The sequence below is a fragment of the Narcine bancroftii genome, chromosome 3 (genome assembly GCF_036971445.1).
Source record: "Narcine bancroftii isolate sNarBan1 chromosome 3, sNarBan1.hap1, whole genome shotgun sequence".
Taxonomy (NCBI): domain Eukaryota; kingdom Metazoa; phylum Chordata; class Chondrichthyes; order Torpediniformes; family Narcinidae; genus Narcine; species Narcine bancroftii.
In genome coordinates this window covers 348467920-348483894 of record NC_091471.1, presented here as the reverse complement: position 1 = coordinate 348483894, position 15975 = coordinate 348467920, and the positions used below count along the sequence as shown (strand labels likewise).

The following is a 15975-nucleotide window of genomic DNA, read 5'->3' as shown; positions in this document are numbered from 1 at the left end:
AAATGGATTCGAGGTTAATCCACAAGACCATAAGATCACTGGAGACTCCCTTCCCACCCCCCCACCCCCCACCCCCCTCACCCCCACCCCCACCCCCACCCCCAACCATTGACGTGATGTACAGGGATCATTGACTGAAGAGGGTGCACAAACCCATTGAGGACCCCTTCCACCCAGCATACAGCGTATTTCAGCTACTCCCATCGAGGAAGAGATACAGGAGTATCAGAGCCAACACCACCAGGCTGAGGAACGGTTCCTTCCCATGGACAGTGAGAACCGACCAAAGGAAGTGCTCGCACTAACCGTCTGAGCCTCTGATATGTACAAACAACATTTCTTTATTCATTATAATTAAAACACTTGTCCTGCACATGTATTGTGTGTTTGTACATGTGTTACGTCTGGTTGTGTCTATGTTTTCGCACCAAGGAGCAGAGAACAGTGATTAGTCGGGTTGTACTTGTACAATTAGATGACAATGAACTTGACTCCCGCCCATATGATCAGGCCCCGCCCACCCACATTGTGGCCCCACCCTCCTGCTCTGGCCCTACCCACACAATCTGGCTCCACCCACATGCGTTTCCCTGCCTTTATGCTCTGACCACGCCCATCACAAACTGGTCACACGCTCTGGCCCCACCCACATGTTCTGACCACACCTTGTTCTTTCCTCCATGCTCTGACCACGTCCACCCGCTCCGAGCCCACGTGCAGATTCTAGCCCCGCCCACGCGATCTGGCCCCGCCCACCCAGTCCCGGTCATGTCTTGTGCACACACCTCGCTCTGACGTCATCGCCGTCCTAGTCCCGCCCCGTTGACGTCACCCGGTCTCCCCGCCCCCAATGTCAGTTGCGGTGCCGAAGCCGCCGGCGGAGCGCGTTCTTGGTGGCTGCTCGCTCTCGGTTCGGAGAGCGCGTTCCCGGCAGAGCGCGAGCCCGCGGGGGCCCCGGGGCTGAGCGGCGGTGGCGGATGGGCGAGGCGGAGGCGAGCCCCGGGGCCTGGAGCGGTGGCCGGCTGGCGCTGGTGACGGCGGCCGCCGTGGTGCTGCCAGTGCTAGCGACGTGGTGGTGCAGCGTGCGGCGGCGGCGTCGGACGGCGGCGAGGCCGGGTCCTGGGCCTTACGCCGGGCCCGGCCGCCACGGTTGGCTGTACTCCGACCTGTTCGGCCGGCCCACCTACTGCAGTGTGTGCGGCCTACCGGCACTGCGGGGCTGCTACTGCCACAGCTGCGGGGCATGCGTGCACCCGGCCTGCCAGGTCGGGGCCGAGCGGAGCCTGCGTTGTAAGCAGCCGCTCAGCGCTGCGGCCGGCCCGGCCCGCCACCACTGGCTGCGGGGCAACGTGCCGCTGTGTAGCCGCTGCGCTGTGTGCGGCCTAGCCTGCGGCTCCCAGCCCCGGCTCTGCGACCAACGCTGCGTCTGGTGCCAACAGGTGGCCCACGACGGCTGCCGGGCCCGCATGTCCCCTGTCTGCCCCCTCGGGCCGCTACCCCGCGCCCTGCTGCCCCCACACTACCTGCACTCAGTCTCGGCCGGCCGGGCGACCCGGCACCTCAGTGCCCAGGTACGGTGGGGTGGGGAGGAGGGTGTTCGGGCTCCGGGTACCGCGTGGGTGGGGGTCTGGGTTGGGTTCGCGGTGTGTTGGGGTGGGGTTTCAGGTGGGGGTGTGGGGGGGGGGTCAGGGGGCCAGGTGCGGGGAGTGCAGTGAAGGTTCAGCGGACAGTACCCAGCATGGTCTGCCTTTCCTTCTGCGAGTTGTGCACGGGCCCTGGGTGAGTGGTTGTGTTTGGGTGCAGCTGTGGGGAGGTGGGGGACAGTGTGTTTCAGATGTCTGCGCCTCCGCAGGACGTCCCGGTGGCCGTAGAAGCCTGGAGCCCGATGCTGGTCCTCGGCAACAGTCACAGCGGCAGCAACATGGCCCAGAGCCTGATGGTGGAGTTCCGCAGCATCCTCAACCCAGCCCAGGTACAGTCCCGGCATTTCGCGGCTCCCACAGACGCACCAGGGGTCCCGACAGCTGGGGATGCTGAAACCCAGTGCTGGTCCTCAGCAACAGTCACAGCTGCACTTACTGAGCTGTTTATGGGCTGTATGCAGAGATCTGTGGATGGGCCATGCGTGGAGTGCAGGGATTCTTTCCTCCCCCCACCAAAACACAGGGATCCCACCCCTCCCTCCCTGCAACACTGTACACAAGGAGTTGTGTAGGCCTGTGCATAGGGAGGCATATACGGCTAGACACAGGGAGTTGTGCGCAGGTTCAAGCCATGCGCGGGGAGCTGTACAGATACAAGTTGTGTGCATATGAATTGTGTAGGTACGAGTTCCTGTGGCCACACCAAGGGAAGGATGTGGCAGCAAGATTGCATTGCCGGATGTTGCCAGGCTATGGTAAGGGGAGACGGGTTTGGCTGCAGGGTCCCAGGGCACTGAGGAAACTGCACAAACATGGCTTTGGTGGGGTTTCCCCCCCCCCCACTCTCACCATCTCCATTCTCCTACTCCTTGTGGGTTTCCTCCCTCTAATCTACCCCCCCCCCCAGGGGGGGTTCTGATGCCCCTCCCTGTGCCCCTATCGGAGCCATTTCCGGGGATGGGAGGTGAAATGTGCCACACATGTGGGTGAGCTATGTTCTATGTCGGGCGTTTGCAGGGTGCAAGCTGCCCGCACCTATGGCTTTCAGTGTTCTCGCCACATGCTGTGATGCTGCAAGGCCTCTGTGTTGAAGATTGGTTATCTCTGCAGGTGGTTGACCTTGGCTCTGTGACTCCATACGACGCTCTGCAGCTCTGCACTCTCCTCCCCAATCACTCTGCCTGTGTGCTAGTCTGTGGTGGTGATGGAACTGTGGGCTGGGTCCTTGATGCCATCGATGAGATGAAATACAAGGTATGTCAGAGTGAAGCTCCCTCCGCACACTCTTGGGGTCAGACACAGAGTGAAGCTCCCTCCACACTGTCCCATCGCACACTCCTGGGGTCAGGCACAGTGAAATCCCCTCTGCACTATGTGGATCTTATTGATGTCACTGACGGCTAATCCTGTGTCTTTGCAGGGGCAGGGACAGTCTGTTCCACGCGTGGCCATTCTCCCCTTGGGAACGGGGAATGATCTGTCCTGCACACTTGGCTGGGGTGCTAGTTATAATGGGGATTTCACCGCTGAACACATCTTGCGCCAGGTCTTGGATGGGGAGACCGTGCTGCTGGACCGGTGAGTGGTGGAAGTGTGATGTTGGTGACGCGTATGACTGACATGGCCTATCCGGAGGTGCCTTCAACTGCTGCAGTCCTCCTGTAGCCGGTGCTGCTGGGGAGGGAGTAAAATGTCCCTTCTGAGACTACCTCGAAGGCAGTGAGCTTCTCTGGGACCCCATCACCCTGGCCACAACCTATTTTCACTGCACCTCTCAGTCGGGGCTGCTCAGATTTGTCCTTATTATTGAAACTACTGACAAATAGAAGAGGAGATTGAGTAGAGTTAATGACATTAAAACTGATTGAAAAGCAACTAATGCAGAGGATGTGCAGAGTCTGCAGGGAGATGCCTGTGAGTGGGCAAGAGTCTGGTAGATGGAGTTCAAATTTTAACTTGAGATGTACAGCATAGAAACAGGCCCTTTTGGCTCATGAGTGCATGCTGCCCAATTTGCACTGAATGAACCAACGCACTGGTACATTTCAAATGGTGGGAGGAAACCGGAGCCCCCAGAGTAGGGGTTCCCAACCTTTTTGTTCCTCTGTACCTCTAAAAATTAAGGATAAAAAATGATGAAATTGTAATATTTTGATATTTTATTAAATCTGTATGTGTAGACATCAATAAACTAAACTCAGGTAATTTATAAAATATCTTGACCCATCACATACATATCTTTTTTATAATCATCCATAATGATCATTACTAAGTAAAAGTACACAAAAACAATGTAACCAGAACTAAACAGTACCAATGAGATAGTCGACCTTGTTTTTTTGGCAACAAGCTCATTAATGCGAGGGGAAACTTTAGCAACTGCACGACGAAGATCATGTTCAGGCGTTTTGAGTTTTGATCTGTATTTTGATTTAATTCCCAACAGTACTGAAAAGCCCGGTTGATGGAAATAGCCACCATGCTCAAATAGGAGGTTCAGCAATCCATTTGTATGAGTCTTGCATCGAAAACCAAAAATCATACAATTCTTCTCAGAATGTGCATCATATGCTGGAGTTCTCCCAGCCCGCAACACCTGAACATTTGCGGTTAAAGGATTCCCAAGATACACAACTTCATCTTCACCAAGGCTTGGGAAATAGCCACCAATTTCTTCTTCCAGCTTCATAAGACGCACAGTGACTAATTCTGTGAATTTGTCAGTCTTCGATTGTGGATTTTGATCTAGAAATTCTGTCCAGTCCAGGCAGTATCATGACAGATGTGACTCAACCCTTGCAGTTACACCTATTAGCATATTAATAATAGGAGTAGCCCCACACCTCACATGACCTCAATGTCACCAGCCCGAGACACCTGGCCCCCCCCCCCCAAAGGACACATCTTTGTTAATTCCTTACCCTTGTGTCAGTCACCTCCACCCATACTGGTTGTCAAACACCACAATTCACTTTTACATTTTCAAGCTGTACTGTACTTGAAAGTACTCGTAAAATGGTCGAGTACTTGGAGTCCAAGTAACATTCAAGTACAGGATATTGTGCACTTAAGTACGAGTACATGTACCAACTTGGACCCAAGCCTGGTATTGATATGACTTTTTAAAATTTTAATATCAATTTCAGATATTCTTGTCTTTCATTTATTTTTCTGGTATGTGTAGTAAACTTTTTATGCAACAGAGCTGGTGACGAGTAACGTTATCACACCTTCACTAGCTTTGAGTGTCAGTAGGACTGAGAGTGACTCAGGCCGGTGGCGCCCGCCACTGTCTCGAGTCAGTATACACGTCCCATACCTGATCTTTTCGGGCCCAGTACAGATTATGGCCACGGGAAGTTTCATAATAGTGAAAAACAAATTCACCGTATTCTTGATATAATTTAAATAAAAGTTTTGCTCACTAAAGTGAGGAAATTGGAAAAAAAAACACGACATTGTACAATCTGACTGTAGATTACAACTCTATGTATTGTATCATGTTATTCTCTCAGACCCAATGTACTTCCTGAAAAGTGCAAATGTACTACTGGGGGTACATGTACCCCAGGTTGGGAACCCCTACCCCAGAGAAAACCCACGCAGACACAGGGAGAACAGTGTAGGATTTGAAATTCAGTCCTGATCGCTGCCATTGTAACGGTGTGGTGCTAACCGCTACGTCAACCTTGCCACCCCTATCATTTGGTAAATGAGAGGTCACCCACCTTGGAAGGAACAGTGGAAGATCAGATTATTTAAATAGTGAAAGATGGCAGTGTGTGGTTGTGCAGAGGGATCTGAGGGGGTTGGTACATTAATCACCAAAGGTTGAAGGTGCAAGAGGTCATCAATAAGGTCATTAGCCTCTTCGCTAGAGGGATTGAATTCCAGAGCAGGGAGGTTCTGTTGCAACTCTACCGAGTACTGGTGAGGCCTGCATGCAATTCTGGTCTCTAGAGAAAGGCTGTACTGCTTTAGAGGTGGGTCACCAGATGAGGGGGTTAGGCTAAGAGGTGAAATTGAGTCACCTCTAGGACTGTACTCACTGGAAATCAGGAGATTGAAAGGAGCTATTATAGAAACATATAAAATTGTGAAAGGAGTAGATAAGATTGAGGCAGGAAAGTTGGGGACAAAGCCTCAATGTTTGAGGAAGAGATTTTGGGCAGAGATGGGAAGGAACTGCTTCTCCCAGAGAATGGTGAAACAGTGGAATTCTCTGCCCAGGAAAGTAGTAAAGGCTGCCCTGTTAAATATATTGAAGACCATTAGATTCTTACATGATTGGGGGTTATTGGGTTTGGGAGTCTACGACCAGATCAGCCGGGATCTTGTGAATGACAGAACAGGCTCAACGGGCTGGATGGCCGATTCCTGTTCCTCGTTCATCTTCATCTCAGCTGCACGTTCTGTAATAACCCTAGAGATCTTTTATGAAATGCTGGAGTCAGAAATGGTTCCAGAAGACTGAAAACTACAAATATCGCTCCACTCTAAGGGAGAGAGGGAAAAAGACAGGAAGCTGTAGGACAGTTAGCCTGACTTCAGTGGTGGGCAAGATTCTTGTGAAGCATCACTTTTTTCTTGTATTTCTGGTATGTGTAGTAAACTTTTTATGCAACAGAGCTGGTTACGAGTAACGTTATCACACCTTCACTAGCTTTGAGTGTCAGTAGGACTGAGAGTGACTCAGGCCGGTGGCGCCCGCCACTGTCTCGAGTCAGTATACACGTCCCATACAAGATTTGTATCAATCCCTTTAATATACATCTTGCACATCTATGTGACTGAAGAAAGGAAGAATCTTGGTACATCTGCACAAAGTCTCTCTGTCACTAGCAGCATGTTCATTTGGGCCTAGGTGCCCTGATACACATTACTGAATATAGGCAAGCTGTTAAAGCCAATATCTGGGAAGTTGTGACTGAGGCAGAGTACAGCTAGCAGGGAAGGGCTGTCAGCTCACCTGGGCTATTAACTGCAGAGCATTCTGGAGGTACGGATAGCATGAGAGTTGTGCTGCCTCTCCATCCATCCCATCAACCATTTGCCCAGACACATTATTGATCCTTGCACCTCTCCACCCAGTGACAGAATGTCAACAATCAGTGGGGCTCCTCACACTTCCTTCAAATGTATCAAGGATAGGAGATAACTGAAGAAAGGGGTCCCCAAAGAGGACACATGCATAGAGCCAGGGGAAGTGAGTAAGGTCTTCTCATTACCATTCAGGTTGTAGTTGGAAAACGTCATTTGGTCTAGATCTGGAAATTTCAGCACATTTTAATTAAACATGTTTTCAGGCCATAAAAATGGATAAATCCAGTGCCAGATGAAATCGACCCCAGGCTGTGATGGGAACAAGGTAGGAGATTGCTGGGGCCCTGAAAGATTTTTAAATCTTCACCAGCTTCAGGAGGGTAGATCCCTTCATTCAAGGAGGCAGAGCCTCCAGACTACTGCAGCCTGGTGAGGCTATGGGAGTGAGGAAGGTGGGAAAAGGTTGAGTGTCTGGATTATTGTACACTTAGAAAGGGGAGGGGTGTTCATCATGGTTTTGTTGGTGGGGAGATCTCTGGAAAGTGGCATCATGTGCAACACAGACAGTGCTGATGATATCATGACATCACTTCAGATGGCAGTGGTGGGGAGATGCTCCATTCCAAGGTGGGACTGAGAAGTAGTTGGTGGTGAAGTGGGTAGAGGAGAGAGGGTTGTAGTGGAATTGTATGATGTAGGATTGTGTGGGGGGATATGTGGTGAGGGATGTGATGGTTGGATGGTACAGTGTTTGGTGGTGGAACTCTGAGGTGGGGGGGGGGGAGGCGGCAATGATGGATATGCCATTATGTGAGGAGCTCGGTTGGTGCCACTGCTCGCTGTCGTGCCCTCCTCACGGTCATTCTGATCCCCTCTTCCCCAGGTGGAGAGTGCAGCTGATGAAAGGATTCTATCGTTTCCATCGATCCAAGGTAAGGTGGCTGCATCCCTCTCCCCTTCTCCTTCCCCCCCAGCCCCATCCACAACCCCCACTCACTGAGCTGTTCTCCCCTCCTCCCCCCACCACTTCTCTGAGGCCTGATCTCCCCAGCGGACAGCATGGCCAGGTTCCCGGTTTCTTCCCCTGCTACAGTTTCTCTCTCTTTGTTCCCAGGTCTTGTCGATGAACAACTATTTCTCGATCGGACCCGATGCCCTCATGGCATTAAACTTCCACGAGCGTCGCCAGCAAAGCCCCTTCCTCTTCTCCAGCAGGATCATTAACAAGGTGAGTGACAGCCTGGTGCTGCCAGTGGGAGCCTCCTCAGCCCACGCAGACTGCTTGCTGCCTCATCTCACTTTGTAACAAAAGGTTTACGCATGCAAAATGAGTAACTTTGAATGAAAGCAAGAGCCTCCCTGTGCTACTGGGAGGTCTCCACACTGCTCTGTGCTCCCTCTGCAGGATGCGTGGGCACGGATGATACCTCAGGAGAGGGCAGACGGACCTTCAGGGATACTCCAATAAGGAGGACCAGCCCGAACTTGCCCACTCACCCAGGCATGGTCTGGCCCTCCGGCAGATCCTTCGATTGCCTGGACCCAAGAATAGACTGACCATCCACCTCCTCCCTCCACACCCAGTGTCTGCCCAGCAGGAGCATGGGGCTGGTGTGACCAAACACTTGTGAGCTGCAACCTCCTATCCCAGGCATCACAGGGTTTGTGAGGCCACCCATTTCAAGGGACACCACTGTAGCTCAGCACAGCTCTCCCGTCCAGATTCCCCACCCTGGTGACCCCTCCGTCGGGTGGGCATTACACAAAAGGTGGAGCATGAAACAGATGCCAAATTAACCCAAATCCTAGCTGCCTGCCACCCCCAGCACTGTCCATCTGGAAGCTTCTCACCAGTTAGGTTGGCACAACATTGTGGGCCAAAGGGCCTTTATCTGCTTCCACCACCACTCCTGCCAGCCAGTTACAGGCTCACCCACAGTGAACTGCTGCCCTCAATCTTCCTGCCCCCTGGGACTCCTGTGTGTGACATTTTTACCCTGAGTAATAAAAGATTCAGGCAGTCCACGCTATCAATGCCTCCCACATCTAACAGGCCTCTGGCCCAGGTTGTCACAGTTGGCGAGATACTGTTAAAGCACCAGTGATCGAGACCCACGCTGGTTGTAAGGAGTTTGTACGTTCTCCCAATTTCTGCGCAAATTTTCCTTCCACTGTTAGAAACGAACTGAGGATGTAGGTTAATTGGGTGGCACGGACAAGTGAGGTGAAAGGGCCTGTTTCATAGCCTGTAATCCTGGTAAAACTCTATGTAATCTTTCCAAAGCCCCTGCCATCAGCCAGGAGACCCGTCAAGACATACAGCATTGCTACTCTGCGCAAACACGTCTAGGGCCTGGAACATTGCTCCTGTGGGAGATGGTGCATTGAACCCAAGTTGTCCTGGGTTAGTGGTGGGGGGGGGGGGGGGGGGTGTATGTCAGCTAAGCTGGGGGGAACTGAGCACTGGTGCGGGAGAGGTGGGGGCACAGCACTGGTGTTGCCCGGTGAAGCTGCCATCGACAGCTCAGGCCTGATCTCTCCCCCAAGGCTGTGTATTTCTTCTACGGGACCAGAGACTGTTTGGTTCAGACGTGCAAGGACCTGGACAAGAAGATTGAGGTGAGCTCTCCCTGTCCACCCGAACCCTCCACCTCCCTCCACTAGCCTGGGGCACACATGGACTCACTGTCCTCCCCAATTCCCCTGTCTCCATCCCCTACTACAACCCAATGTGCACCACCCCCTCATCCTGCTCTTCCCCCCACCTTGCCTCCTCCCCAATCCACTCAGCACAGCCCTTTCAATCTCTGCTTACCCCCACGCCCACAGTTGGAGTTGGATGGGGAACGGATTGCCCTGCCGAAGCTGGAGGGGGTCATCGTGCTGAATATCGCCTATTGGGGCGGGGGCTGTCGGCTGTGGGAGGGCACCGGGAGTGAACCCTGCCCCAAGGCCAGGTGAGAATCTGGGCTGGGTGTTGTGGGGTGGATGTAAGGGGGGGGGGGGGGGGTTGGGAACAGCATTAGATTGGCCAGGTGAGAATCTGGGCTGAGTGTGGGGGGTGGATCCAAGAGGGGGTTTGGGAACAGCATTAGATTGGGGTACAAGGAGGGTGGGTGTGTGCAGAGGGAATCAGAAGGGAGGGGTGTGAGCCAGTGGAGAGGGGGGGGTTGGGTCAGCCGGTGGAGGGTGGGATCATAAGTGCAGGTGGTGGTGGGGGGGGAAGAGGGGAGAGGATGTTGGAGGTTATACGGCCTGCATGTGTTTTCCGGTGTTGATCTGGGCTCCCACCTGTTGCAGCCACGACGATGGGCTGTTGGAGGTGGTTGGTGTTTACGGTTCCTTCCACTGTGCTCAAATCCACGTCAGACTGGCCAACCCCCTGCGACTGGGACAGGCCCACCGTGTTCGGGTGAGTGGCTCATGATCCAATCTCAGAATTAGTGGTCAGAGGGCAGGGTTTGAACCACTGGGCAAAAACATCTGCCAGAGAATGCAGATGTGAAATATCGTGACTTTGGGGGGCAGGGTGTCCATGTGTAGGAACAGAAAGGTATTAAGAAGTGAGCTGGGACACAGCAAGGGCTTCTCTGTCCCATCGGATGGGAGGGGCACAATGGATGAGGGATAAGTGTCAGATTCCTGTTGTGTTTCTCACTGGGAGAAAACTGGTCCTGTTGTCCTTTGTGCAGAGGAGAACCCTGGTGGAGGTGGATGTCATAACCAGGAGGTAGACCAGAAATGGTAGAGAACCTTCCCCATGAGAAGTTTGGAGCCTGCCCCAAGTCAGGGTGGGGGCAGATTCCTACCATTGAAGTATCTGAACCAGTGCTTCAATAGTGGAAGCACCAGTGTTTTCTGGCCAAGGGCTGGGAATGGGATGATTGGTGAGGCTCAGCAGAGTCAGGGTTGGCTTGTGTCTGGACTGATGGACATGCCTCCCTTGCCCCACAGCTGACCCTGAAGAGTTCTGCCATGCCGATGCAGGTGGATGGTGAGCCCTGGGTTCAGGGGCCCTGCACGGTTCTCATCAGCCACAAGACCCGGGCGTTGATGGTTCAAGCCCCCACTTCTGTGCCCGATGGATTTCAGAGGGAGCCAGAGGCTGCTGGCAGCAGTGAGGAGGCCCAGAATAAAAAGAATCATCATTGAAGCACTGGCCTCTGGACGGTTGGTTGGTTGCTGGGACCAAGGTCATAATGTATGTACTCAATTGGACCCCGTGTAGAATCCCAGAGGTTCCCTGAAGAGTGGAACTTGGGTGAGGAACACACTGCCTGTGCACGTTCACTCCTGCTAAGGTGCATTTACCCGGATCCCCCTCTCCTGTTGAGAGCAGCAGCAAGACAAGGTTGTGCCCTAGTAAGAGCCTGTACACTGAGTGATTTCAGTTTGCTCTGCTTCATTCCCGTTCTGCTGTTTGAAGTTGCTGAGTTTGGACCTTATTTTCCTGAGGTGTCAACAGAACATCATGGGAACAGGCTGACCATGATAGCAGAAATAATCCCATCTGCTTACACATGTTCTGTACAACTCCATTCCCTACCTGTTCATGTGTTAATCAGTTTCGTATCACAAGAAAAAGGAACAGAAGTAGGCCATTCAGCCAATCTAGTCTGCTTCACAAATCCACCCTGAGCTAAACTGTTATCACATCTAGTTCCAGGTTCTAGCCTTTTCCCTATATCCTGTGATACCCTGACAAATTAGATACCTTTCATCTCCCTCTTAAACTCCCCTAACAATTCGGCCTCCACAGCTCTGTGGAAATGAATTCCACAAATCCACAACCCTCATCTGTTTTAAATGGGTATCTTCTCATTCTAAGAATGTTCCCTCTTGTCCTGAACTCAAGGGAAGCATCATATTCACATCTACTCTGTCCAATCCTTTCAGCATTCAAAATCTTTGAGATCCCCTCATTCTTCTATACTCCAATGAATACAGTCCAAAGAACCGATAAACGTTCCTCAAATGTTGTCCCTTGCATTCCTGGAATCATCCTGGTAAATCTCTGAACTCTCTCCACATTATCATATCCTTTCTAAGATAGAGTGCCCAAATCTGCACACAGTACTCCAAATGAGGCTCCATAGAGCCTCATCAAGACCTCTTTACACTATTTCCCCTTGAAATGAATGCCAACATAGCATTCTCTTTCTTTACTGCCGATCCAACCTGATGGTTAACCTTTAGAGTATCCTGCACAAGTACCCCAATGTCCCTTTGTACTTGTGAATTTTCTTCCCATCCAAATAATAAGCTGCCTGTTTATTTCCTCTTCCAAAATGTACAACCATACATTTCTCAACATTCCATTTCTTTGCCCACTCTGTCCAAGTCTCTCTACAATCTTTCTTCAACTCTTCCTACTCCTCCATCTTTTTTGATGTCATTTGCAAACTTGACCAGAAAACCATTCAATCCATAATCTAAATCATCAATACATATTGTAAAAAGTGGCCCCAACACTGACCTCTGCTGAACACCACTAGTAACCAATCAGAACAGGATCCCTTTATTCCCACCCTTTGCTTCCTGCCTATCAACCAATGCTCCATCCAATCGAACATCTTTCCTGTAATTCCATGTGCTCTCATTAACCAGCACCTTATTGAAGGCCTTTTGAAAATCTAAATACACAACATCCACAGCCTCTCCCTTGTCCATCCTACTTGAGGTTTCTTCAAAAAATTCCAATAGGGGAAAGGAGTCATGTGATGCAGTAGTGGCCAGTAGGGTAAATCCAGCCCTCTCCAGAAAAGAAGAAAGTCAAGAAAAGACAGTTCAATAAATATAATAAAGTTGCAGAGAAAGAAAATTGCACCTAAGAAGGGAAAATAAAAACGGGAAAAAAAGAAAATACACCAGAAAAGAAAGGAGAAGGCACAAAGGAACAGGCCGTGGTGGCGAAGAGCGCCCCATCTCCGAGGTTGGTGTCAGCCCTGCGGAGTCGTGACCACCCCCCCCCCCCCCCACCAATGGACTGCAAAAATGGCTCTCTGAGCCAAACAAAAGTGCGCAACTATGCATGCGCAATCTAAGGTAAAGGAAAACACTGACGGGAGTGGGGCTCAGCTGAGAAGTGGGCAACCACGGCGCGACCAGCTGAGGGACGCCCGACACCAGGGCATTCAGCTAGAAGATAAGGAAAGCGGCAGGAGAGGGAGTGAAGTACCAGGTGAGAAAGAAAGTTGACAGGGTGAACGGCAAGAGGAGCAGCAACACCAGGAGGCTTGACAGATGAGCAGCTCAGAAGGAGAGGACCAACAGCAAGAGGCCAAGCAAGAAGAGACCCGACAAAGTGAGACAAGCAACTCATCGAAAAATCGGAAGAGACACAGATACAAAGAAGAAAAGACAAACACAGGTACAGACATAGAAGAGGAAGAAGATGACCAAGATCTTCAGAGAAATAGAAGGTAAAACAGAGGGACAGAATATAGATAAAGGTTTTTTGAAGAACATATAGAGCATTAAAAGAATGGTTGTCATTAGAATTTAGTGCAATTAAGAGAAAATGAAAACAGAAGATAAAATGCAAAGATTAGAATGGGTCATAACAGAAATAGGGAAAAGAGTAGAAAATATGGAAGAACGAGAAACGGCTGTAGAAATGGAATTTAACAAAGTGATAAAAAATTAAGACTTTTGTTCAGAAAATTGATATGTTGGAAAAATATAGTAGGCGAAACAACAAAAATAGTGGGCCTAAAGGAAGATGAAGAAGGCACAGATATGAAGGAATTTATGAAAGAATGGATCCCAAAGGTCCGAGGAATGACAGAAATGCAGGAAGGAATGGAAATAAAGAGGGCACACAAAACACTAGCTCCGAAACCACATACATCAAAAACCAATATTCATTTTAGTAAAAATTTTTAGATATACGACAAGAGAAAATATAGTGGAGCAGGCAAGGAATAAAATTAGGGAAGACAATGAACCATTGAAATACAAGGATCAAAAAATATTTTTTTACTTAGACACAAGTTTTGAACTCTTAAGAGGAAGGAGTTTAATACAGAAAATTCGATCCTATGGAAAAAAGGTAAAAAAATTCATGTTAAGACATACAGCTGTGCTTAAAATATTTATCCCCAGGGAGCAAAACACTTCTCGGATCCGGAGGAAGCACAAGAATTTGCAGAACGCTTGCAGGACAGAAGTAATAAAGAGATGTAATAAGAATGAAGAACGGAGATAAAGTATATATAAAGATGTAAAAACAATGTACATGTAAAGAACTAAAGAGGGAAAGGAAAAGGGAAGGAAGGAAGCAAGGAGGAAAAAAGGGAGAACTTTGTTATATGTGTAAAAAGTGTTTTCGGGGGGGGGGGAAGAATAACCATCACTGCGAAATCAGTTGATGCTTGTGAGCAGGATCGCAATCCAAATGGAAAGGGAAGTTGTGGTTGCCCAGCAAGGGATAAGGGGCAACTCAGAGAGAGGGGAGTATTTGAGGTTAAGGTAATATTGGATGTGGGAGTTGGAGTATTTTATGTTTTAAATGTGTTGTTTATACATTGAGTTTAAAAAGGGAAAACATGAAAATGGGGGTGGTGGTGGTGGTGGTGAGGAAGCAAAAATGAGGTGTGAACACAATATGACTATAAACATTAATGCAATACATAACCAAATTAAAAGGAAGAGGCTATTAAATGTATTGAAAAAAGAAAAAAAATAGATTATAGCACTTGTGCAGAAAACCCATCTAACTGAAGTGGAACATAATAAATTAAAGAGACTGGGTAGGACATGTAGCGGCAGCATCCTACAATTCAAAAGCAAGAGGTGTAGCTAAATTAATAAAAATGTACCAATCAAAATAGAGGAGGAAATAATAGATCCAGCAGAGGTATGTAATGATAAAGTGTCAGATATACTCAGAATTTTGGAATGTGCTCAATATACATGCACTTAATGAGGAGGATCAAAAGTTTATGCAGGATATTTTTTTGAAGATTGTAGATACACAAGGATATATATTGATAGGAGGGGATTTTAAGCTTAATTTGGATCCGATGTTGATAAAACTGGACAAAAGACTAGTTAAAAAAATAAAGTGGCCAAATTTATGGTCAAATCAATGCAGGAAATGAAACTTATGGATATATGGAGGAGGCAGCACCCAAGAGAGAAGGAAATACTCATATTATTCAAATAGGCATAAAACATACTCAAGGATTGATATGTTTTTGTTGTTGGCCCATATTCAAGGGAAAGTTAGGAAAACTGAATATAAAGCTAGATTACTATCTGATCATTCACCCCTGTTATTAGAAATAGAACTGGAGGACATTCCACCAAGAACGTACAGATGGAGGTTAAACTCCATGCTACTTAAAAGGCAGGAATTTACAGAGTTTATTGAACACCAAATTAAAACACATTTTGAAATGAATGCGGAATAAGTGAAAGACAAATTTATATTATGGGACTCAATGAAAGCCTTCATTAGAGAGCAGATAATAAGTTATGTGACTAAGATGAAAAAGGATTACAATCAGGAAATAGAGCAGTTGGAAAGGGAGATAGTAAGTACAGAAAAGGAATTAGTAAAAAGGGATGATATAACAAAAAGGAGAGAATTGGCGGACAAAAAAATTAAATACGAAATATTACAAACGTACAACATGGAAAAGAATGTAAAGCAAAAGTATTACAAACTGGGAGAAAAAAAACAAAATATTAGCCTGGCAACTTAAAACAAGCTAAAAGAACTGTATTGGCATCAAGGAAAAAGGACAAACAAATAACCCAATAGAGATTAATGAAAACTTTAAGGAATTTTATGAACAATTATACCAAACTGAGAACGAGGGGAAAGATGATAAAATAGAAGAGTTTTTAGCTAAAATTGAACTGCCAAAATTGCAAGAAGAGGAACAAAACAAACTGATAAAAATGCTGCCTGGGGAGGATGGATTCCCAATAGAATTCTATAAATCATTTAAAGAGTTATTAATTCCTCCTCTCCCGGAAGTAATGAACCAGATAGAAGAAGCACAAAACTTGCCTGATTCATGTAAGACAGCAATAATTACAGTAATACCAAAGATGGGGAAGGATCCACCAACACCAGCATCATACAGACCAATATCTCTACTTAATTCAGATTATAAGATAATAGCAAAATTATTATCATACAGATAGGCCGATTGTGTACCAAAAATAGTAAAACTGGATTTAAGAAAAGACGAACAGCGGATAATGTCTGTAAACTTATTAATCTAATTCATGCAGTTCAAGGAAATAAGCCAACAGTGGCTGTTGCTTTAGATGCAGA

General features: G+C 48.5%; 1 protein-coding gene across 3 annotated transcripts; it reads left to right on the top strand.

Annotated features, from left to right (window-relative positions):
* The first annotated feature begins 617 nt into the window (after positions 1-617).
* Positions 618-10839, top strand: dgke (diacylglycerol kinase, epsilon). 3 transcript variants are annotated; one of them, XM_069929633.1, is made up of 10 exons: positions 622-1571; positions 1853-1972; positions 2754-2897; positions 3064-3221; positions 7570-7618; positions 7801-7914; positions 9234-9305; positions 9516-9643; positions 9987-10098; positions 10641-10839. In XM_069929633.1, the coding sequence occupies exons 1-10, from the start codon at positions 978-980 to the stop codon at positions 10836-10838; spliced, it is 1689 nt and encodes a 562-aa protein (XP_069785734.1). In that variant the 5' UTR covers positions 622-977; the 3' UTR covers position 10839. The 3 variants fall into 3 exon arrangements, with proteins under 3 accessions (XP_069785736.1, XP_069785735.1, XP_069785734.1); XM_069929634.1 differs by lacking the exon at positions 9234-9305 and having other exon boundaries at positions 620-1571; XM_069929635.1 differs by lacking the exons at positions 9516-9643; positions 9987-10098 and having other exon boundaries at positions 618-1571.
* The last annotated feature ends 5136 nt before the right edge of the window (positions 10840-15975 follow it).